Here is a 25,567-nt window from a genome sequence, read left to right as displayed (position 1 = left end):
AGCCAGGAAGCAAAAGTTGCATCACTGTTTAATGTTTTATTTTAATGCCAATGTTTTCTCTTTACAGTCTGTATTTCCTGAGAACCAGAAGTTACTATCTTGAGGGGTAAATTAATACAATACAACCTACAAAGAGGGAGGTTGCAAAAAAAGTTAGCAGAGGTGTTTGCTGTGTTTAATCTTTGTTCAGCACTTGTGCAAAGCAATGTTGCTCAAGCAGTGTGACATTATAAATTAGTTCCTCTTTCTCTTCTGATTATCAAAATGATCAAGCAAGGGACATGTTTATCTTGATGCCAAGCCAGCTGTGTAATGCTCAGTGCCATACTGCTTCCGGGTTTAAGCATTGTGGCACTATTTCACACACACACAACTCTTTCTGTTTCCGGCATCAGATTTAGGTAGGATCAGGTGTGCAGTTGTGGCCTATTCCCCAAGAAAAGCCAGGCAAGCACTAAATGTTTGGCCAAGGACCTTAAACTGTTTTAGGGTTTGTCAATTAAAACAAAATAACTCAAGGCCACAAATAGTTGGGTTTCATTTAAGCAACGTTAAGAAATGAGTTGAAGTGAAACTGGTGTGGTATAGACTGAAATGCAGTTATTGCACAGAGTACCTCGAATTGGACTGGGGAGAGCTGCTCTTCCTGGCAGCGTTTGGAGAACACTGAGTAAAGGAGGGCAGTCTAGATAAATACCATTTGAAATGTAGCTGGTAGTGTCTGAAACAGTGATAGATGTACCTTAGGATGTACTCTTAGTGTACAAACACTGCACTGGTGCTTTAACTCCATGTTTTCTCCAGGGAAGCAGGTAGATTTGCCAGAGGTTCCAGACACTTAGTCAAAAGCTATCCAGTAGTGAATAATCATGAGCAGGTCTGCAAACCAGAATGGATGTAAACAATTTGGTCTTCTCTGTTTGACTTCACGATGCAAAACCTCTTATTAAAAAGAGGAATGTAACTACTTGTTTGGAATATCACACAACTCAAGCCAAAGCTGCTGCATGAACTCATTCCTTATTATTTCATCTGTGGACAGTTGAAGTGATCCTGGCCCCAAATTGGTGTGTTCTATACACTGCAGTCCTTGGCTAGCCTGAATCTTTTTTTTCCCAAAGTTTTTATATGTCTGCAGAAGTTTTCTTATGTTAAGTATTGTAGTACTTAAAAATTCAAGATAAAGCTTAGTGTTAATGAAAATATGTTAAAATCTTTTCCTCCTTCTCTCTTTGCTAAAGAGAGAAACTGGAGTAAGTACAAACAGCTTCACTTTCACAGACTTTTGTTGGTGGCAGCAGACAAGACGTATAATAAATGATCTTTACAGAAAGCAATTAGATCAACATGGAGACAGCCCAAGATGTTAATGCACTGTAACATGTTTTCTTAGTCTTTGTCACCAGACTGCAGTATCATGAAGAAGAATGACTTCTTCAAACAGCCTGTAGCCAATATTTCTTGCAGACACGAAAGCCCTAGAGCAACATACTGTCTGTGTGCGGGTATATACAGGGAGAGAGTCAGAAAGCTATGGTTAAGGTTCTTTAAGCAGCCAGATCTTAACTGGAGCACACTATTTGAGTTCGTTAATGTTACTATTCTGTGACTTGTTTGTTTTTTCCTAGAATGATACTTCTAGAATAGTTCTCATCTTTTTTCTTTAGCTTTCGTGCTCAAATAGATACAGGTTACTCCAGTGCGTATGTTAGTAACTACTGGAGGATATCCAGGTCTGTGTAAGATACAGCATTCAGTTTTCTTTCAATGTAAACATTGTTAAGGCACATCCTGTTGTAGCTTAATAATGTGATGGAAGTCATCTTTTTTTAATAAAAACAGTTGCTGTTGCTAATCTGCAAAGGAAAGGGAATCAACAGAGTAGTGTTTAAACTTAGGATTTAAAATAGTTTTGTACAGCTCTGCAGTATCGCTCATTGTTATCCTTGTCAGCAGCAAGATGCTTTCAGTCTAGGTTGTCCCACTCAGTGCAAACCACAAAATGAGTAAGTGGTGAAAGATGATAGACTGTTCCTGCTTGGGAAAAAAAATTAGAGTCATCAAGACTGTTGGAGGATGGGGAGGGGTTACTTTGAACTGTCCCAGTCTGGTGTTGCAGACTGAATGCCTGCTAGTGGTTGGAGTGAATTATGTGCCCTCCTGGAGTATATTTGTTGGTTTAGCTTCATCCAGAAGGAATCTGGTTTGTGTGCTCTATCAAAGACTGTTCTGTGATGTGAACCGAAGCATGTGAAGTGGGATAATCAGGAAATGTGCATCAAAGCCACACTCCGGATCTGAATTAAAATACTAGTATAGATGCACCTGGAGGCTGCATTTAAACTGCCATGTCAGTGCTTGATACACATAGAATGTGCAATCTGAGGTCAGCAACAGTATTCAAAAACTCTACAGCAGAGCTGGAAAAGGTACAGAAACAAGTGTTATCAGTGTGGAAATGGCTTCCATGCAGGACAAACTAAAAAATCGTAGGACTTTCCCGTTATGAAAACAGATGACTGATTGTAGCCTATAAAATGGTGTATGCTAAAGTGAAGGTGAAAGACATTCTTGCTACCTTGCAGACCTGTAGATATGTATTTTCTGTCTTCGTGATTTGATCGATCAAATCAAACTGCTTCTTGAGTATACATTTTGTGTCCCCTACATATAGAAGGTTGAGAATGCAAGAGAAAACAGAGACAGTGCAGGACCTGTTGTTTTCATCATCCATGAGCTATAACTCTTGGCGGTGTACCGTGATTGCTAGTTGCCTCTGTGCTGAACATTTCAGCTCATTTGAAGCAGAGAGTGGGAAGCTATCTATGCAGACTTTTGACAAAGTAGAGGAGCAGAAATTATGTATGAAATAGAGGCACTTTTAACTTGTGGATCATTAACAGGCCTCTGTATTGTCTGTCCAGGTCAATGTCTTGAGAAGGCAGCAGCGCATGATCAAAAACCGGGAGTCTGCCTTTCAGTCACGGAAGAAAAAGAAAGAATACATGTTGGGACTGGAGGCAAGGCTGGAGGCAGCCTTACTGGAGAATGAGAAACTCAAAAAAGAAAACAGCACACTGAAGAGGCAGCTGGATGAAGTGGTATTAGAGGTAAGAGATTGTCGTGAAGATCTGACTTTATATAAAGTCAGTTGCTCAGGTGGAAGTCACTTGAACAGAATCATGGAAATGTTGACTGGAAGACCTTTGGGAGTTTCTAGCCCAGTCTCCCACTCTGAGCAGGACTTTTACCAACTCTAGGTCAGGACAGCTGTTGCATTGTCTAGTTGACTTTTAATTCCTTGTTTATGGTGCTTCTGAAGATTTCACTGAGAAGATAGACTGGATAAAAGCTGAATATAATGTACAAACAATACATAATTAGGCAAGTATAAATCTAAAAAGCAAGCATAATTTGGTTTATTTAGGTCCTGACGTACTTTTGCATGTCTGTGCCCCTTTTTTATTGCATGTCTTCTCTGTTTTTTCCTGTCTAGAACCAGAAGCTCAAAGTATCATCTCCAAAGAGAAGGACCCTGTGTGTGATGGTGATACTGGCTTTCATAATGTTGAATTATGGTCCACTGAGGTAAGCTGCCTAGGAATTCCTTTTTGCATAGCGAGTTCGCTGTCCTGTGATTATTTTTTTTGTTTTTGTTTTTGTTTGAATCTTTCATACAGGCTGTGTTGTGTTTTAAAGCCTTGAGCTTGAAACCTGACTTCTGTCCTTCACCCTCCTCCTGCGTAGGGGAAGACTTATCTGTATAATGGTTCCTCTTTTGGAATCCTTCTGGCAAGAAGAGATGGATGTTCTACTTTTAATTTTTCTTGGTTTGGCATTTTTTTAATCAATGCAGCATACAGCAGTGTGCTCCATTTATACCTGAAGAGATTAAAAAGCTGTGTTTAGAGTCCTTTTAGAAAAAAAGTCACAGACTTTGAGAGCTCGTCTGCTTGTTTATACCTGTGCTAATCTCAATAGCTATGACGTTAAGCTGCTTTTAGTACCCAGTGCAGGAAATCCCACTGTTTATTCCAGTGCTTTGCAATCCTGACCATTAGATGTGTCTAGCCGCAATCTTCCTCGTTATGGTATAAGCCCTGTATTACTTGTCTTCTAGATCTGGTGAAGAGGTTGTTCCCTCTCCTTAATTGGTTGAAGTGGTAATCAAAAACCTCTCTTGTTCAAACTTTATCAGTTGGCCATAGGAACCAGGGAGCAGGAAGGAAATGTTGCATTACTTTCCAGACACTTTAGAAAGAAATCTGTGGAAGAGAGGTGACTAAAAAGGGATACTTCTTGCACCTGTCTGTCTATTTAACCTGGCTTTGGAACACAAGGACCTTTTTATATGAAGCTGTTCACTTTTTCAAGAGAGAAGGATATTTCAGTAGATTCCCAGTCAGCAGTGTCCCCATTTGTCCTCAAAACCCCAGTCAAACTAAAGGAATGGGATGGGATAAATCTGGAGGAAGAATTTGTTTCTGACTACGATAAACTTTTACAATGTTGGTATTTGTATTTTTAATAATATTAGGAAATTAGCTAAAGCTGAAATTACTTTTCAAGTATTTGCACTTACTGCAAATACTGTTTATCTCAGGCAGTGAAATACAGCTGGTAATTTTACTTTGATATGGATGATTTTAAGGTAGACCGTTTCTTAGTGCATTTATGGTTTGTATTGGGATTGTTGACTATCAGGCAGAAAAATCAGCTTTCAGATACTAAGCAATTGGTTTGTACATCCCATCTGCATTTGCAAACATTACCACTCACTCGAGAGACACTGTTCTTACTTGGTGAGACCTTATACAACCAGTAACCTTTTTGAAGCTGGAAGGAATTTTAGTTGCCTCTACATTACAGTGAGGAGTTGGAATGTGTGAAGCTCTTCTTGGTTTTGAGAGGCTTGGAAACATACATACAGTGCTCCAAAGATCCTGTGTCAGCTTCTCTACCCCCAGGAATGGGTAAGGTGTTGAGCTTGATGGCTAGAAACGGCTGTCAAAGTAGACTGAAAGGTCAGTTTGTGTTCATATCTTTGCAACAATCAGTAACTATAGAAATGTGACAGGGTTAATTTCTTGGCCTGTTTGATGTTAGTAAAGTAGGTAAAGCAAAAAGAAATTCTTGGATGTCTGGTTGAGCATGCCAGTGTAATCGTTGTGCCTGAACTAGGTGGTCTGCATCAGTACTGGATTTAGGCAGTGAGGAGAAATGTAATTGCAAATTTGCAAGGAATTACTCTTATCTTTCTGCTGTCTCTTTTCTAGCAGAATAAATGCTCACACTGCAATTAAAATATTAGACTGTATCAAGGTGGTATGAATATTGATTTTGCAATACCCTTTGGAAGGCCCAGAATGTGGGATATACAAACCATTACTTAAGATTTCACTCCTCCCATATGCATTTTCTTCCTTTTATAGAGGTGTCACTGAATAGTAGCTCCACGAATGTGATAGTCATGATTGCTGTTCTGCTTATTCCTTAACAACAGAAGCTTCCAATACACGTGATGTTTTTCAGTCCCTGCAACTTCTTACAGAAATAAGGGGATTTTTAATTTTTTTTTTTTTTTTGTTAAAATATCCATGCTACCTTATAGTTCAGCAAAATTACTTTTCTCCCCTGAGTTAGCTCTCTGTGGAATACCTCATTTCTATGCAGTGGTCAACTGGAGGTAAATCTGATTTGAAAGTTTGTTACAGTGTTGCCATTTCTTCTCTGTAGGAAATCATTTCGCTTGCCTACCTGTGTGGAGGTATGACAGCTTTCAGGCACAGGATGTTTTGAATCAAACATATTAGCAGTCAATATTTTATTATTTAAAACCAATGAACCATTGCAAAGAGAGAGTGACATCCAAAAAAAGCAAGAATGTGGGAATCTCACCCGCTAAATTCTGTAGCAGACTTTGAAATTCCCTAGCTGGCCTTATTGTAAGATGTTTTTCAGTTTCTTAATCAGAAGTGATAGGATTCTTTGAAGGCTAGAGGTACAACAAAAGAACAGATATATAGCTTTTCTCTTTAGCTGCCTATTTCTGTCAAATCGGAGAAGGTCAAGTTGTTTGGGGACAGGGAGTGAAGCTGAAGGACAGGCAGTCCTGCAAACCCTCTGTGGCCTGGTCAGTAGAGGTGCAGTGCAGTGTTTGGGCACTCGTCATCCCACAAGAAAACATCTGGATGGTTGGCTGTGTAGTTAGTTCCATGTTTTCTTGTGCATTAGTGGACATGTGTTGTACTAGCACTGGTTCACACATAATTTTGTTTATTGGTCTTAAGTCTTGTTGACTGTGTACATAAGTGGAGAGATGTTTGCGATGTTTCATGGAGGACTCTGAAGCTCTGCTGTTCTGCTGTTTTAAGATTATTAGAAGAAATGCAGGGTATGGCAGCCCTTGGAAAACAAGTTTAGCAGATAAAATTATTCTGCTGACACATTTTTTCATGCTGACAAATATACTATGTGTATGGGTAATCTGTAACATTGAACATGGGAATATGGGAGTGGAGCTGAGAGTCTGGTAGGGAAGCTGGTGTATTGACCCAAGAAATCTGTTTAAAAATTTTGGAGGGGAAGTCTAGTCCAGTCTGTTTAATTGCCAACAAGCTTTTCGGAGCATCCTTCAGTCTTGGAAATGGAACCATGTTATCTCTTAAGTCAACTTAAATATAATTTAAAAATACTTAAATATTAAATATATATATTGACTTAAGTCAAATTAAATATAAATTGAATATAAATGTGAATTGAATACTTTCTGGTCGTGAAAGTGGCTTGTATAGAGTTGACGATAACTCTGCATTATATTGTACTGTGTTACTAAACTCTTTTGGGCTTTTTGATATTTGTATAGAAAACTGAAACTTTTGATTATTAAAAGCAAAAGTGATTTAGGAGGAATTCTATTAGTGTAAGTTTCTATTTAATCTATTTGCTTTATATCAGGAGAAAGGCATCTAGGAGTTTCCCATCTGTGTGTCAATGAACTATTCTCTAATCTTTGTGAATTATTTGGGTTTGGATTTAACATCTATAAAAATTTCTTTTTATTATTATTTAAGAATGATTGGTGAAGTGTATGAAGGGGAAAGGGTAAATTTTGATTTAATTCCGTGGAGAGGTCATCCCCTTGCCCCAGTCTTGCATACCATGAGGTGCAAGACAGGAATTGGCAACCCACTGTGTTTGCACAAAAGGCAGTGAGCACACAAACCTTGGCATGCAGCAGGGTTGGGAGCTGGAACCACGACATCTGGAGGCAGGTATCTGTGGGAGGCAGCGTCTCCTGCTTTCGCGCTTGCCTTCTGTGAGAGTCAGTGTCGGTCAGCATGGCTGTGTTCTCAGCCGGCATGGCACCCCGAAAGATTGCTGACTTCTGGCATTAAGAACCATCTAATTAGCTTTGCATTTTTTTTATCACCTACAACATGAAATCTGAAAATTTTCAGACTGTTATAATTCCTAGATGCCTCTTTTTTTTTTTTTTTTTTTCCTTGTTTAATTTCCATATTTGTGTTACCATGTCTGGGTACTAACCAGATCTGAAAATGCGTTAAACAAGCACAAACAATGTTGAAACAAATGGAAACCAAGAACATGTTCTAGTCTAAACAATCCATGTATTTATTTTGGGAATCTTTTTCTTATGTTTCTCTTCCCTGTTCCCATTTGAATATAAATTGTCTTGTGTGTTTGGGTTTTTTAATGCAAGTCCTACATGTGATAGTAAAACATTTGCAGGAAACTAACCCAACTAATGTATAAAAAGTAGGGAAGGGAGAAGGATCACAGAAGATGCAAAAGGTAAATTTTCTGCATCTCTGCTTCTTGGGGAAGTAGCAGCAAAGCATGTAAGCCAGGTACTTGCTAGTGCCTCTAGCATTATTTTCTTGGCTATGAAGAATGTTCAACGAGTTATTTTTTCCCCCTAATCACTCTGTTCAAGCTTCCATGGTGGTCATCATCTAACAACAGTCTTAGAGCGTTTATAAAGGTCTCAGCCAGACAGAATGTGTCCTAACTACCATTTCAGATATTTAGTGGACAGAAAACAAAGAAAAATATGAAGTTGGAGAGAGGAAAGGCAGATCTGTGAACAGGGAGTGTGAGAAGGTGGTGTGATTTTTTTTGTTGGTTTTTTTTTTGTTTGTGTGTTTTTTCTTACAAGTTGGCTATCTCTGTATGGCTGGAACTCCTTTCAAACTGGAAAACAGACTTGGTGATGTAACCAAAAATTCTTAAACTGTATTTGTGGTGGAGGATGACAGGTGGTGATTAATGGAGCTGAGTAAAGCTGGTGCTTCAGAATCTCGTGTCCTGATGACCTGCAGCAGCTGCACTAGAATTGCTGGCCTTCTGTAGAGACTTCATTGCAGCTCCTCTCTAGAGTGTCCTGGTGGATTTTCCTCTACTTGCCAGGGCTATCCTGGAAACTGAATAATGTATTAAAAATTCAGTTCCTGAGCAATCTGCAAATAAAGACACCAGCCTGGGTAGCTGAAAAGCATGACTGCATCAAATGGAGAAGCAGTGATTTTTGACTCTTGAAAGACTTAGGGGTGTGTCCCATTTCTTAGAGTGGTAACAGAAACGTTAGGGGGGAAAAAACCAGAAGTGGTAAGATTAATTATCTTTTACTAAAAATGAGGAAATCACCCAAGGGCTGTTCAGCTGCATGCTGCCACGATCTGCTGCTTGTAAGCAAAACACAAGTCTCTTGCCAGCACCCAGATTAGCATCCCACCTAGTCTGCAGGCTGCTAGTCAGTACTAATGTGGCCTGCTGAGCTTTTGGAGCACATGTGGCTTGGGCTGCTGAAAGCACCATCCGTTGAGCACCCCTGTATTGGCGTCAGTATGGTTTAGAGCCCTTACTTGGGCTGAGCAATCTTGAGTTGGTGTGTGGGAGAGCAGGATTATGTTGAGGTTTCATGCATTCAGCAGTGTTTTCATGCAAGTTTGCTATTGTTTGAACCTTAGTGGTGGACTCCCTGATTAAAGAAACAGACCTGTCTTATGGCAAGCAGGAGCTTAGGGATACTTCAGTGGTGGGATGTCAGAAAGTTAGAGAAATAATTTTGTAGTTCCCTTAAAGGGAGCATTAGCTGTGTGGGCAAAGGAGCTAATCTTGTTACCATAACATCACGTGCAGCAAGTGGTGTGTTGCCGCAGAGATGTTTGAGCTGTATGTTGTGTGCTCAGGTTTGTCAGTGCAGATACCACCCATAGCAGCCAGTCCTGGGCCAAGGTCTCAGTATGGTCTGGATCTCACCACTGTGCTGCCCTAGGAGGTGAGCTCAATCGTGAGACTGAGCAGTGTCGTGGCATGTTTGATAACATCCCAAATGGCCCCTTGAGTAATATGTGCTAAGCAGACTAAAGCCATGTGTCTGGCACCTACCTAAAACGAAAGGCAATTACTAGCAACTGAAACAGTATTTTATGGGGGTTTTTCCCTGTTGTCCTAACAGTTCTTCCTAATTGTGTGTGTACTTCTTCCTCACTCCATTCCAGTGCAAAGTCGGGCAGGTTAGTTGAAACCACTGATGGCTTGTAGTGTAATGGAGGAGGAACTCCCCAGCCAGGCTCCTTGCTTGGCCATTGCCACCTTCCAGCTGAGCTAGTGCCTGATCTGGGAGTGGTGCTGAACTGTAAGCATTAAACATGATACCTGTGGCCTGCGATTTCCTTCAGCTGCGGGCTGGATACTGTTGTCTAAACTTGTGCCGACTGCTGAAGCATCTGTAAAAGGTGCTCTGAGAACAGAGAACCACAAATCGTGGGCTGTACAACAGGGTGAGTTTCTTAACTCTCAGTTCATCCAATCCTGGGCTTTTTCTTTCTCGGTGAATGATAGAAAAGGATTGTTTCTCTGCTTTTTGCAAGCCTCAATAGGCTTCCATATATCTTCAGGAAGTTAATAGACTTAAATGTGGTGTATATGTGAAGTATGCTAACAAACATACATACAAATGATGACAGTCAAAGGGCTATTAGTTTCTTACACACTAGTAGAGAGAAACTGGTGAAATGTGAAAAGAAAACTATTAGATGAGTGCAAGAGGCATGCAACAGTGCCTTGTTAGCCAGCTCCTTCTGGCTGCCAAGGAAATACGGAGCCCTCTGAGTGTTTTAGCAAAAACAGCAGAAGCTCTGGAAGACATTTGTGGCTCTTAACACTTCTAATACAGGAAACTTTCGTTAAGGTTTGTGACACTGAAAGAATATGTTTCAGTGCTGAGTTGAGTGCATGTTTGTGTTGGAGATGGCCCAAAGCTAGAAAACTGCTTCTGTAGCACACCTTTGGTCTTGTGTTGTAGTTTCTCCTTGAAGAGAAGGAGAGAAATCGAGAGGAAAAGGACAGATTGAGTAATTTGGACTTGGGTTCAGGTTCTGTCTTGATGGATTGGTGCTTGAATAAAACTGAATACCCTTGATTTTCTTACAAACTACAACTGCAGGAGCAGGAAGCGATTCTTCCCTCCTTCCTTTACTGATCACAGACACATGTTCATCCTGCTGCAGTTGTGCCTTGGCCCCACTGTGCTCGCTTGCCTTGTCCTGCCGCTGCTGGGACAGTTGCAGACCCTGCACAGAATGCCAGATGCACTCGCTGATAACTTAACCTTTTCTCCATGAGTTTGTCTGCTGGGGCTGGGAGTGAAATACAGAAAGTTTTTTTCCCTGAATGAATGTTGCAGTTGAGACTGCTTGCATCAGGCCTGCCCAAGCTTTGGCAATAAAGGCCAGACCACTTCCAAATATGGAAAAACTGTAATACATTTTTCAAATATCCAAAACTGTATATCATTTTCTAAGCAAAAATAAATGCTCTGGGTGTCGATACTTGCTTTCTTCATTTCTTTTCTAACAGCTTTATTAAAAATAAATTGCTTTTTAAAGAGATTGTCCCTCCAGTTTGGGTTGCTTTCCTCATCCTCCACAGCAGAGGAGGGAGGCCTGGCTCCTTTCACCAGCCCAGCACTCGCATAGGTAGCTCTGGAGCAGCCTGGCAGGAGAAGGCAGTGCCTTGCTGTCGGCAGATGGTGCCCTCATCAGGAATAAGAAACGAGAAATACTTTCCAGAGAGCATTTGGCACTGTGGCAGCCTTGTCTGGAATCATTTAGGAGGAGGACAAGGTTCTTGGTTGGTGTCTCCTTGCAATGTCAACTTTAGCCCATTGGAAACATCCCAGCTCATAGTCAGAGATGGTTCTGTCCCCAGAAAACTCTTTGTTATGATATCACTATTGGCTTTTGTCTACAAATTACTGTACAACTTAAATGTCAGTATTCTAAACTCAAAGTGCACAGTGTTTGTTCAGCCAGAGTTACAAATGAAATTTAGTTTGGGCTCCTGGCAAGACTTGGTTTCACATTTATCAAACTGACGTTCAAACCAAAGAAGTAAAAATACAGCTAAAATATCAGGTGCCATTGAAGGCCTGGAGAAACTATGACAGGAGTGTTGCTTTTCTTTCCCTCCTATAATCAAATTTATCTACACTTCTGAACAAACATCTGCATGAAGTATTTAGTGGTTCTTTCTTTTTTCCCTTGGATCTGGTTCTGCATCTTAAACAAGCTGATAGCTCAGCCAGCTTGGACAGGGTGTTTGTGGCTGTGTGAAAACTCTTTAATGCTCATGGTATCAGGGATGTCCAAATGCAGGCTGCAAAGCCTTGGTATGCACCCCAGGTGTGTAAGCATGGCCAAACAGAAAAGGTTCCAGCTTCAACTTCTTATTGGTCCTCTTGTCCAGTAAAGCCATTTCTCAGCTTCAGTCTTTCTTGACTTTTAATGTGGGGCAGTAACTCCATTGCTGCAAATAGTAGGACTTGCTCAGAGCAGATATGCCAAAGTGATCTCTCTTTTCAAAATTCTCATCTTGTAGCCCAACAGAATGAAAAAATTGTCTGTGCTTTTACCATCTGTCATATTAAAACTTTTTTTTTTTAAGTAACTGTTGATATCTTAGCTGAAAATGCTATTTTTCAGAAGCTTTTTTACCTCTGAATGGGATCGCTTGCCTTTCCTTTTCACGGTTTCTAGCCTCTTCTACCTGATGTTTTTAAATGCTCAACATTGACTTCATCTTCAGTGTCATGGTGTTGGGATCTGTTTTGTAGACTCTTCCTGTTCCAGCTTGTATTGTTGCTGTTCTGCCTAGCAGTTGTAAAGCTCAGTATGCCTCAGGTGCCCAGGTGTTTCCAGATGTAGCTCTGCAGGAGAGGTCCATCCTTCATCCCAGCTGCTAAAGGGATTCCTTGGTCCTAAGTCGTCACGCCTTTCCTCCCATGTCAATTTGAGATGTCAAAGGAGGAATATTTCTGACATCCTGTGCTACACCCTCACATACCCACTTGGCAAGGAAAGGTTTTTGAGAATGAGAAGTCAGAGGGTACAAACCATTACCTACATGTCCTCTCCTGTCTATTACCTGAAGATGGAGCCCTATTTACAGACAAACACTACAAGTGACCTCTTGTGGGAGAAAGGAAGGGGAAGAAATGATACAACAGAACAACACCACCTTCTATTCAGACGGGGAAAAAACTGACAAAACTCCCCAAATAACTAGAAGATGGAAGCAGGGCAGTATTTCAAGTTGCAGGGTTTTTCCTTATCCAAAATGAAAGTTCTTTTGGTTTTGGGTTATTGCCACAAACCAAAGGAGCAAGGAAGGGGATTTTTTTTTTTTTTTTTTTAGACTTATTTGAGACTTTGAGAAGGAAGCTTTTGATCATCTTCAGGGTCCTAAAAAAATGAATGGGAAAGGGAAGGCAAATGTAGCCCATGTAGTTTAAGGCAGAAATTGCTGCTAGCTCTGCTTCAAAAGAAGCATTTTGTGGAAAAAATAACAATCCTGATAAAGGAAAGGGCATTGGAATAAATACCATAAATAATACCATATTTTGTCCTCAAGTTGGTGTCCATGCTTTCAGAAGTGGGAGATGTGGTTTATGCCTGTAAGGATGGCAAAACATACTCTGTTCGTGTCCTTCTTTGTCATTTGCTGCTGAAGATATCTTCTTTCAGGTTGAAACATCCCATACTTAGCTGCTGCCAAAAGTGAAATTTTAATTTTGATGAAAAGATTAAGGTGTTTTAAGCATGAGAAGAATAAAAATAAACATTTCCTCTCTGTTAAAGCTGATCTAATAAAATGAGGTGTGTGTGGTTTTAAGTGGCTGTACAGCTAAAACAACTAAATTACAAAAACTGAAAATTAGCTGTGATTGCAGAGCAGTGCTTATGTTTATCCTTGATGGACTTGGTTTGGATTTCTCTACTTTTGTTCAGAGTTCAAGGTGAGCTGGAGTAGCAGCATGTTGCATGTGGCACTTCACCTCAAACTATTCACCTCACCAAGCTGGAACCTGAAATAACAAGAATTGCCTTTGCAGAACGAGACAAACACGAAGGAAGAACCATCATGGAAAAATGCAGATTTGTTGCAATTCTACTCATTAGGCTTTTGTCAGCTTTAACTAAACAATTACATGGAAAGTTTCTCTGGTTCAACATGTCATTTTGAACAGGAAAGGAGAGAAGTAGGATAGGATAAAACGCTAGACCCGATAGGTCCATCAACACACTGGATGGCTGATAGACTTCAGGCTGTAGAGAAATGGTTTGCAGGAAAGTTACAACTTTCAGATCTTCTGATGGATATTCTTGGTTTCCTGAATAAACTTCCATATACTTTTAGCTGTCATGGCTCCGAATTAGGTAGAGTAGGGACATTTCACAGATGAGTGACTTCCAGCAGGAACATGTAGCATCCCTTTAAGCATCAGCCTTAGTTTTGAGCTCTGGTTCTGGGCTTGAGATGCTGCCAGCTGTGCTGATGCTTTCATTGGAACAGAAGAAACATGTTCTCATAAAATAGAGTAGATAGTGGAGATTGTTTCTGTAAAATTGGATAGCCTGGTGTTGCCTGATCCATGAGGCTGTGAATAAAGCATGCAGCTTTCCACGCTATGCAGTGGAAGCCATGAGACATTTGGATGCTAGTGTACATATACAGTAAGGAAACTGTCTCTAAGTACTTTTCTGCCCACTGTCACTAGTGAAAACACAGCCTGTAGCATTTCTGCTGCCCTGATTCTGTGCTGCTGCCTGGAAACCTGAAGGAGAAGAGGCAGTCCAAGTGACATCAGCCTGGATCTGGGATTGCCCTGGCTGTGGTGGTTCTGCAGAATGTGACACGGGCTACTCACGGGGAGACCTGGGTTACTGTTAACAGAAGCGCAAATGTGTTGGCAAAAGAGAAGGAATTGCTAGGCAACTATGTCTGTGTGCCTTCTGCTTAGTTGTGGAGTATTTAATCTGCCCTCCTTGCTAGCTCTTGCCTTTCTCTGTTATTACCATTTGTATTCATTGCCTGTTGCAATATGATGCCATGTGACAAATAGGGAAATCAGATCTTCCCCTGCAGAGTTTATGCTCTGCTACACAGGAGAGGTGGGGCGTGTACTCTGTAGGCAGTGATCAACATGCATGGCAAAGATCTCATTGGCGTGCTGGGGTCTTGTTGTATTTTTATATTTCCGCTGTGTTGGTGCTGCTGATGCTGTGCTATTGTCAGCTAAGGTTAGGACTTGATTTTGAAGCAACCATGTTTACAACAGTAAAGCTAGCCTCTGGGGAGCGTATCTTGAAGTATTGCTTTTGTGCTTTCAGGATTTCTCACTTGTAAATCACCCTTCTGAACTAGGATGCAGTCAGTCTCCTATAGCAGTTGTCTGGTCATTTTTCCAGCCCACACGTGAAATGCTGCTACCTTGCTTTGCATGGAGAGCAGCGCAGACATTCCTATGCTGCATGGCTGGCTGAGCAGCCCCCAGGGGAAGATCCCTTCAATCAGTGCAAGCACAGACCAGGACGACAGGGTATCTGGGACCATGGCCTGCTGCTGCAATGTATATGGGGTTGTCAGCCCTGCCAGTGTTTCTAAATCCAAGTAGAACTGAACATGTATAAGTTTGTGTACAGTTTTGTTAGATGCCTGGCATAATATTCCAGGCTTGCAGCTGCATGGTATTTGGTAGCTATGTTTTCCTTACATATTGTATTCATATAAACTATGTCAGTTGTGCTTTAAGGCTGATGAAAGTTAAAGTTCAGGGGTGTTTTGGATTGAATATAGGTAATTTTCTTACACCTGCAGATCTAGGTTACAAAAAGATCGATCTCAGTTTCGTCAGGTGAAGCTTAAGGGGGGACATGAAAACCAGAACATCAAAATCCTTCAAACAATTAAAACTGAAGAAGAGAACAGAATTGATTTTCTGTCTACTAATGCTTTGAATGATAGTAATATAATGACACAAGACATCATGGTTTTACGTTAGATGTGACGCGAACCTTACCCACGTAACATAGCAGCAGCCGGAAACTTATCCACCGGAGTATTTAACACCTTTCAGTAAGGTATCTTGCAGACCTTTTATATAAGTGATATGTTTTGCTATGTTTATTACGTTTTCCAGTGTATTCGAAAAGGATCCCAATGGAGTTGATTCCACTGCAAGTTCCAGCCACCGGACCAGAAATCTTCTGGAGTTCTCAGCTAGCCAGGAGTCCAGCACAGCTCAGAAAACACCTGGCGACATCATTCCCGAGAAGAGTAATAGGTGAGATGAAAACCTTTAACATATTTTAAGTGGCAGAGGGCAATGGTGCTTTTAGACCTCTCTGCCTTTCCACTTGCTAACCTTTCTGGCCAGTGTTATCGCTGCATTTCTAGAGCAACTGAGTTCATAAACACAGTGTTTTGAAGGCTGATCTCTTTTATTATTTTATTATTTAACATAGTTTACCAGGTTGCTTTTCAAATCCACGTGATGCTTTATCTCCAAGACTACCCAATAGGCAGAGCTTCAGAAATGTACACGTGGCTAGTTTTGCCTTGCTGTATGGTGTTAGGGAGAGTGTGGTGGAAAAGAGCATATAAACCAAGTGTATGTCATGGAGATTTTCATGACCTTCTTCAATTCTTCATCTGTCTGATTTTTTCCATGATCTTTATTTTAGCTTGCATAGTTACGATATTTGTCATCCTATCTATCTCTTCTTACTTTTCAAGCTGAAGTATTTCTTTTCTTAGTTGATCAAGAGAAGACCAGGCAAGTTCACAATTATGAACATACTCTGAACTCAGCACTGTACTTTTTTAGAAATCTCTGAGTCGTCCTAATGCTTACCCATTATTTAATTATATAGTTGCATACAAGCTTCCTAGATCTCTAGCATTCAGTGCATAAGCGAACATATAATTGTCTCCAGATTGAAGTCTGGCTAATCCAGCTCATGTTTTCCCCTTACAGGATTTATCCTATCAGATTGTCCCTTTCCCGTAGAGTGTTTTGGCTGGTTAAACAAAGCCAAGCACAGATGTGCAGAAAGCCCTAATATATTTTGCCATGCAGAAAGAAGGCAATAAATCAGGAGCATTTTAAGGCTGTAGCCATGGTGAGGGCTTTGTGTCCTATGTGGCACGTTTCAGACCATGACTTACGTGATGTAGTAGTAGAGTGGTTCTCTTAGGAGGTTATGCTAGTGCCTGTACCTCCTCCTTTTCTTCCACTCTTTCACCCTGTTTTCTGGCAAGCTGTGAGCTCTTTGCTGCATATTCTCCTTTATCAGTTCTAGATGCAGTAAACAGGAGAAGCAGACAGAAGATGAAGAGAAAGCTGGGAAAGGGAAGGCAATGTGAATAAGGCTTTTGTAAGCTTTTATACCTGATTTTTCAGAAAGAAGTTGAGGTTTAGGAACTACAAGTCTCTGTCAAAATGAAGAGGAGTATGGCTGTTATATTGATACCCTATCAAGAGAGGAACTTATAATAGGTATTTGGTGATAAGTAGTTAACTCCTCAGGAGAAACCTAACCAGGAGAAAGGAATATTAGTCTTTGCTTTGTTGCTGAGAGTGCTGTGGATTTTAGTATTGAAGTACATGCTCTTTTTCACTTTTTATCAAAGCCAAGCTACCTTCTGGAGACTGTTGGAGATACAAATCCTCTCCACTCAGTTGTACTATAGTCTGTAGCTGCTCCTTTGTCATGTAGCTCATGGTCTTTAGATCTGCGTGGTTTTAGTGGCTAACAAATTTAGCATTTCTGTAGCAAATCTTGCACAGCTCTGGAATGAAAGAGAAAGTTGCCTCTGCAGAGATCTCATAGTTTACATATTATAAGGAATATTTTGCAGGCTACATTTTCTTTCAATATCTGGCCTGTTTGGGAAGAGATCCAACATCTGCTAATGCTCATCTCTCTTCCCTGTGTTGAGTGTTATCAGACCCTTTTGGGGAATTGATTGAGACCATTCTATGTTTGATAGAAATTCTTATTCACCTGTTAGAGGCCCCATAGGAGCAGCTGTAACCTTTGTGGGTTTACTAGTGGTAGTGCTTATTCTCTGGATTTGGTCAAAGGTTCGTGAAAAACTATTTTAAGGGATTTCTTGATGTCTTTGTCTTTTTTCCCAGGTATGATGGTTCTATATCTGATAACAAAGCGCTGATGATAGTCTCGGAAGAACCATTGTTATATATCTCACCACCACCACCCCCCTGTCAGCCTCTGATCAACAGGACAGAGTCGCTCAGGTTAGCAAACAACCTTTTCTGAGCATTTAAGCTTTTATTAGGAGTTTAGATATAAATTGTGTGTTGGGTGAGTGCTACTGGACAGACAGCTGTGAATGATGTTATTGTTCATCCAGTATGTGACCAGTACCTCTATAAGTGTCTGCACTGTCCAATGTCTACTACCATAGAGACAGGAGATTGACTTGGATCTTTGTAATCTTTTTATGTTTTTAGTAATGATTTTCACTCAGTTTTCACACTGGTCATTCAGCAATAACCGAATAACAATTTTCTGATTACCTGGAGGTTTTTCATGACTGGAAAGAGAGATCACTTCTTATGCAGAAATGTTCATAACATGGAAATCAAGTCCAGCTAAAAGCCTGTGCCATCTGAAATACATAAAAGATGGTCTCCGACTCTTCAGCTTCCGATACAAGCAGATTGAACCTGACATTGCAGATATGCTTTATTCAGTCTTAGAAAACACCTAGCTCCGCTTTTTCCAAAGATATGAGTGCATCACTAACTTTATCTCCATTCTGCTTTGTCCATTCTTTCTCTCAAATCTATTTGCCATATTTTAGCCTTCTTAACCAATATTTTGCCTTGAACTGATCAACTTCTGATTTGACATTTCAGTAGTCCTTCCAGTAATTTCAGAATTACTTTTCATTGGGCAAAAGAAAGTACTGTATCTGCTTTATGTTGAAACATCCATGATCCCAGTACTTTATAGATATTTCCTTACGAATTCCCTCATAGATTTAATCTTGCAATTATATTTTCTTACGCTGGTATTAAAAATAAGTTATCATAAGGTAAAAGGGTAGTAATCTGCAGTGTCTTTATAGTGGCTGGTTAAACTGTTTTCTAAAATTAAAAAAATCTGCCACTGTTCTTTGAAACGTCTGTGGGTTTTTCTAGGCTGAATCACGAACTTCGAGGATGGGTTCATAGACATGAAGTGGAACGAACAAGATCTAGAAGGTTGTCAAATAACCAACAGCAGAAAGCACGGGTTATGCAGGTAGGCAGGTTTATACTCGTGAGTCAATAGCATGACAAGATAATTTCAGACAACATAACAAAATATTCTCTCTTACTTGTCTGCACTTGTCATTATAGACAAAAGTAGCAATGGTGCCTGTAATTAGGGTACCCAACACTTCCCATTTTAAATTGCTGGGTTTGGTTGATTATTATGTTGTCAAAGTTCTTCCATTCCTGCTCTTGGATTCAGGCTAGAAATTTTAAATTTTTTTAGCAGTCATGAAAATGTGTTCACCATTTTCTAAAATGAAATCAATAGTTAGCCTTTTTCTGGCTTCTCTGTAAGACTGTGTAAGGATAAGGATAAGCAGTTGGTTAATGGAGAGAAATACAACGTACAGCATGTTCATCTGGCTCACTGTTAAGGGGCACAGCTGATTGGTTTTGCTGAAATATTTCTGTTTCATTTTTTCAGATTTTTGCTAGAGGGATATGCTTTTGGTAAGACTACAGAATTGTGAGATTTGTGCTCATATTTCCCATTTTTTAAAATCCCTTTCATCTACATGGCATACCGATAGCGAGGATGAAATTAAGACCCATGAATTTTCAAAGGTTTCATTTGACTAATAGTGAGTAGCAGCTTTAAAAGGAATTGAACTTAACAATGTGGGAAATACCACACTTTTCTGGAGAAAAAGTATTCAATATTAAACTTCAGATTCTTCTTAGTGGTGTCCGAAGGAGAATGGTAGAACATTTAAGTAGGGCAAGTTCGGGTGCTTCTAGTGTTTCAAACACCAGAAGAGTGTTGTGGGTAGTATATTTTGGCAGAGGTACAAAGTGGATGTGACCTCAGAAGAATTCTGCAAATCTGACATCAGTGATAGCAAATTTTGCAGTTGGGTGACACAGTATGTGCAACTGTTGTGTATGGTGCCGGCCTCCCTTCTTTGTCTCCGAATGTGTGACTTCAAATTTGGCTGTATTAAAATACTTGCTTTTTTTGTGGTTCCAGCTTGATTGCTGGCCATTTCAGTTATTCGTGTTTCATCAGTGGAAAAATGCACATTTATTGTGCAGGGCACTGATTAACCACTGCAACCCGTTATATATTCACTCTCTGCTACAGATGTGCATCATATTTTATGTAGTGCCAAACCAAGAAAATGCTTATTGTTTTCACTTTGTGTCATCTTTTTCTTTTCCTCCTTTTTCAGAGCTCCCTCAGTGAGAAGGCAGATTCCCAGCTAATGGCCATGCCCTACACGGACACCAGCCTCAGGTAAGGCAGAGCCACTTCTTTGTTATTGCTTTCTACTTAATAACCGAATTTTTCACCAAGAGATGGTAAAAATTGCCAGTTTTCACCTTGTCAGGATTTTTAAGCCAGATGGTAGCTATGTTTATTGGCCTAATTTCTGTCCCTTAGCAAATAACTGTTTCTAATGATTTAAAGTACACTTAAAGGGACCCCTGTATCACAGCTCCGCTCTTCTGGGGTCTTTCTACCAATGAGTCTTAAGAAAATCTTTACTTCGCTCTGCAGAGTCCCTTCCTAAAACAGATTTGAATCTTTAGGGGAAAAAAAGCGGGAATTGTCTTGGGACTGTCTGGGGGAACATCATTAGTTTATAAGAAGGTTTCAGAGGGCTTTGAGTCTGGTAAGAGAAAGGTTTCTCTCACTCTCTTCAAGAGTTAGAGTCATTATAGCTGGCACCAAATTATGATGACAAAGTATCATTACATCTTATTTGCATGGTTTGTCTACATCTCCTGATTTTCCCTGCTGATTACTAGAACACACTAATCTGGAGCTTCCTGATGCCCCCTTCCCACCTCACCCCACCCCTTACCTATCCTGTCCCTCTTGCCTGGTGACAGGAAGAACTGAGAGAAAAGCTTAAAGAAACAAAATGTCTTTCTCCTGAATTCTCTGACGCTGTTTAAAAGGTTCTCTGCTTTGAAGCACCAGAGAGGAGTATAAGACCGGAATGGAGTATAAAGGGGACTTTCTGTTGAGAAAAACACCTGAAATGTTGCCGTTGAAAGTAAGACAGCTGTGGCCCTTCCATTTGCATTGCTGCTTTGAAAGCAGGATCAGCCTGGGAGAAAATAGCAAACTGCAAGCAAATGTTATGGAAACCAGGCTGCCAAATTTTGATGTGTCTTGACTTACAAGAAAAAAAGAAAAAGTTTTTTTAGTTCTGCAGGCAGATGAAGGATATCAGTTTTCATTGAAGACTGGATGAACAAGCCTCATGGCATAAGGCAGCTTAATATACATGCTTGCATTACTCTTAAAAAAAATATTATCTGGGTTATTAGAAACAGTCTGCGACATCATGCAGCTCTGCATGGAATAATCTGCTGTGCTCATAAGGAAGTGAGATTTTTTTTCAGATGAACGATGTGTAAATGAACAGGACCACTGAGTCATGGCAGCTGCATGCTGTGGCTGTCCTGGAACTGCTAAGAACATAGAACAGACTTCCAGTTCCTCCCAGAGCCATCAGCTATTAGATGGTCCATGAAATCATAGAGGCACAGGGTAGTTTAGGTTGCAAAGGACCTCTGGAGATCTCGAGTCCAGCCTCCTACTCAAAGTAGGTTTAACTTCAGATTTACTGTGTCTCTGTTAGAAGAGACTCTCTCCATCTCCATTGTAATCTCCATTAGGGAGCTGAAAATTGCAGTGGGAGGCCCCTCAGCCTCCCCATCTCCAGTCTGAACAAGCCCAGTTCCCTCTGTCTTCTGTCTCTCCTTGTACATCCTGCACCCCAGGCCCTGACCGTAATGCAGCCCAGTATGCAACTGCCCTCCAGATGCCCTGCCGGCTTGCATTCAGCTTGCCTGCCAGCACCCCAGGTCCTTTCTGCAGTGCTTGTGCCTCATCGATTCGGCAGATAGGAAAGGTGCTGTTTATTCACTTTTGCCATTGATGCTACCCCTGTGGAGTGTACAGTCAAGGCGTTTAATTTTTAATACCAGTGCTGTGACTGGAAGTTGAGGGACCTTTACCTTCTAGAACACCCTTGTTGGTGACCTGAATCCATGAACAGGAGGACATTAGCAGGATCTACATTTGTCTTTGTAGCACTGCCGATACCAACATTGTCCTGTTTGTCCTGGATTCCAAAAGAAAGTTAATGAATTGAAAAGTATTGCAGTGAAGTCAAAGCAGAGGAGGAAGATAAAAATTCCTTTGAAGATGATTTCAAAGAAAACCATTAAAACCCCTCAGCTCTGTATAGTCTGTTTAGCTTTCTTCAGAGGTAATTTTGATGAGGGTTTCTGCAAGTGTGTTTTTAGGGCTCCAGATATCAAACTGGGTATCTCCAATTATTTTCCTGTTTCTAAATTTTGCGCTATTAAAATTGTGGTTCTTAGTGCATAAAGCACTGTGTCCACAACCTCATTCCTTCTTAAAACAAGCGTATGTGCAACATCCTAGTGCTCTGTGATGCATAACAGAGTGCCCTTCAAACTTTTAAAACAAAAAAGACTCATTTATCTCCCAATAAATGGCCAGACTCAGCACCACTGTTTCAGATACACAATTTAGTATGATACTTTCTTGTAATATGGTAAGGTATTACGAAAACAACTGGTAGCTTTGCACCTGTTTTCGGATCTTAAGTTCCTCCCTTCCGTTCATGGAGCAGTCCATTATGGTTACCCTTAGATGCTCAAAGGTAGGTACGGTGTAATACCTGTAATCTACTGGTATCGCTTGGAATTTGGGACTAGTGTTAGACTTGTTCCATGGACCAGGAGAGCTTTGCAAAGGCTCAGTGGTTTCCAAGTGCTTTGGAACAATTTTCTCCTATGGCTGGATCTAGAGTTATAAAAGGCTGGTTTTTAGGTCTAGCTGTTTCTTCTGGAGTGTGGGCGAGCAAACGGATCTGTGGGACCTGTTTCAGTTTTCAGGACGTGTTTTACTGCGCAGTGTGTGGGCGCGATGCCTTTTATCACAGTAAAAGTTCAGTGCTGAATCTCAGGGGTGGTTTGGTGGGCCTGCGTGTTTTTATGAATGAGTAATCAAGCTCAAATTAGCTCCAGTGTTTGTTTCCTGTGTGTGAAGGATGTGATCTGATTCCTCACTTCCATAGTTCTGCTAAAGAGGATATAGAGGGTAGAGCTGCCTGCTCTTGATCCCCCAGGACTTACACCCCAATCCTGTTAAAGGGCAACTGGCTTGGCAGCTGCAGTCCTTCGATTGCAAGAAGACTGTATTAGCAGTAGAAGAGGCGATAATGACGGTTTATTACTGCTGAGCAAGAAAATCACTTGGTGATAGAATTGTGCCTTGTTTTGGGTGCATAGTTATGTATATTTTAGAAACATACCAAAATAATCTAAATTAGCCACCATAGTTTAAAATCTAGGTCAGCAGAAGACAGCTTGGGAGGGATAGCCTGATCAGTGTTTTTGCCACAAATACTGCAAACAGACAGTATGCTATTAAAGTGGGAAAGAATTAAAATGACTGGTTGAAGGTCCAGCTAATGGTTTGTGTAAGTACAGTTTTCCAATTTGATTAAATATGTTATTTTTGAATGGGATTGGAGTAGTATACATGATAGCAATATGCGCTAGGAATTTCTCACCTTTCCAAGATAAACAGTGGATAAGTACCATGACTGTATGACTTGCCAGTGTTTTTGCTTAGAATACTTCAGAGTGTCTTTTTCTCATGTCTGATATATGTAAGACGAGAATTGTGAAAAGGATAAGCCAGAATTATGTGACTATCTTACTTTTGCTCCGCTGTCTAAACTGAAAATCAAGAGCAGATCTTTGAGTTGACCAAAGAGACTCAAAAAAATAAAAGGTGGGTGAGAGAGAAGGTGGGGTTGTCACTTGACAGTAAATTAAAAGCTCTGTTTATGCGTAACTTCGCACTTCTTTCAATTTGAGTGGTTTGGATCCTTAGCAGTAAAAAAAATATAAAAATTTATAAAACGTTTTGATTTTTTTATTTCAGAATGACATTTCATTCTAAAATTTGCTAAAATCTATTTTCAGAGGTCATCACAATTTTTCAGACACTTTAGGTTGACTTGAAACTTTTTTTTTTCTGTTGAGCTAGCAAATGTGTTTTTGCCAGCCTCAAAAGCAAGAAGAAAATCAAGCCTGGAAAAGTTTCCTACAGCAAGACTTTTAAAGCACCTTGAACTTTCAGAAAATAACCAGTAGTTTCGCTGTCTTCACCTGTGTTTAAGGTTCCTCATGCTTCTCTCAATGGATGAAGAGCTGCTGTTCTTTTGAAAAGCAGGTCTTTAAAGTCATCGTCTTTAAAGTCATCGTCTCAGTGAAGTTAACTTTCTTGCCTAAATAATTACCTTTTCCCCTTCTTTATTTCAGCAGGAACTCAGGGAATGAGCTGCAAGTGTATTATGCCTCTCCAAGGAGCTATCAAGATTTTTTTGAAGCTATTCGCAGAAGGGAAGATACGTTCTACGTGGTGTCATTTCGCAGAGTAAGTGTAGTAGTTTTTCAATACTGGCCTTTTATGTGTATCCATAAGACTGTTTCTAATACTGAATGTCTTTCCTTGTAATACAAAAGATGACCTAGTCAATGTTGAAGCTAAATTTGTTTCTTCATAAGTGATGCTTCTGTATATCCTTTACAGTAACATGGCCAGATCGTGGTCTTTGCAAAATATGCCCACCACAGTTAGGAATGGAAAGAGAGCTTTGCAGAAAAAATTGTAGTTCCAGGGCAAGACAGCACAAAATTGCATGAACCCTGTGGTTAACACTTAGGCGTGGTAGCAGTTCAATAATTGGAATAGTGAACTGGATATTTATTTAATAGGTGTATAAACGCTTTGTGCTTCTGGGTATAGAATAAATGTACCCTGCGCACAAATTATTTGTGCTAGCTTAACATAGTATTATTTCTGTCTTCCCCTAAAACACTTGCATTTGCCATTTTACGTGTCATATATTGCAGCTGTACAGGACTGCGTGCAGTGGCACAATTTTTCTGCTGTTTTGTGACTTGGAAGTCGAGACAGATGAGCAATTCTGCTGTCTGTGCTGCGATACAGCATAGGGTTGTGCTACAGCTTTGTCAGGCACATCCTCACATGTGCAGTGCAGTTAGTGACAGTAAAAGCTGTTTTAAAATGGAATTCCAGGTGTTTGATGGCACTTTCTGTACTGCAAGCCTGAGTGGCGTTGAAGCCAGGACAGCTGCAGTAGTGAGAAGCTGCTTGGGTTCTGGTGACGGAAATGATCAAGGCAAACAGTGGTGGAACACCAGCTGGGGGTTGGGAGAGTTTATTCCCTCCCTTCTGCAGAGGTCTTGATGAGTCCTTAGACATGTCTATAACGCGTATTTGTCCCTGGCCTGAACCTGGGGTCTTGGCTTGCTAAGCCTCCTGCCTTGCTATTTTGTAGTTGTGATATTAGATTAGAATTGTTCTGTGCATGCTCACTCCCAGCCATGGTTTTCCTAAGACCCTGCAACTCTCCATTTGTTGCACTCATCACAGGAGTGTCCTGAGAGGGGTCCCAAGGTGGTGGGGGACCAGTAGTTGCCACTGCAACATCTCATCCAGCTACAATCAATTCTGTATAAGAGCACACAGATAAGCATAACTACTTTTAGCAGTTTCTGTGCTGTCATAATTCTACCAATCTGTAGATGCCATATATACATAGGTAACACATCCCTGTTCAACCTGGTCTATGGTAACTTTCCTGATTTGTGAGATACATGTCTTTAGAAAAGGTTCAGGCAAATAAAAATAGCAGTGCTTTTGTTAGGATTAGGGTTTTATGCTGAGTAGAAATATGAGGTTAGTTTCCAGTCTTGGGATTACTGGGTTGTGTCACAAGGCTGGAATTTTGTTATTAAACGCTTGGCATGTTCTGCTGTTCTTTCAGCTAGCAACACAAATATAGCCAGCACCAGGCTCCACATATCCTGAGGATGAGTAGAAGAGAGTGGAGA

At 40.5% G+C, this 25,567-nt stretch overlaps 1 protein-coding gene across 1 annotated transcript in view; it reads left to right on the top strand.

Annotated features, from left to right (window-relative positions):
* The window catches only part of ATF6 (activating transcription factor 6), an 80,685-nt gene that overhangs the window by 9,162 nt on the left and 45,956 nt on the right, over positions 1-25,567 (top strand). The window contains exons 8-14 of the mRNA XM_059821919.1: positions 2,925-3,110; positions 3,497-3,588; positions 15,506-15,649; positions 17,507-17,626; positions 18,536-18,638; positions 19,822-19,886; positions 23,969-24,083. Of these exons, the coding sequence (XP_059677902.1) occupies positions 2,925-3,110; positions 3,497-3,588; positions 15,506-15,649; positions 17,507-17,626; positions 18,536-18,638; positions 19,822-19,886; positions 23,969-24,083 (825 nt within the window). The remainder of the gene's footprint in view (positions 1-2,924; positions 3,111-3,496; positions 3,589-15,505; positions 15,650-17,506; positions 17,627-18,535; positions 18,639-19,821; positions 19,887-23,968; positions 24,084-25,567) is intronic.

The sequence above is a fragment of the Gavia stellata genome, chromosome 10 (genome assembly GCF_030936135.1).
Source record: "Gavia stellata isolate bGavSte3 chromosome 10, bGavSte3.hap2, whole genome shotgun sequence".
Taxonomy (NCBI): Eukaryota; Metazoa; Chordata; class Aves; order Gaviiformes; family Gaviidae; genus Gavia; species Gavia stellata.
This window is presented reverse-complemented; position numbering and strand designations above follow the sequence as displayed.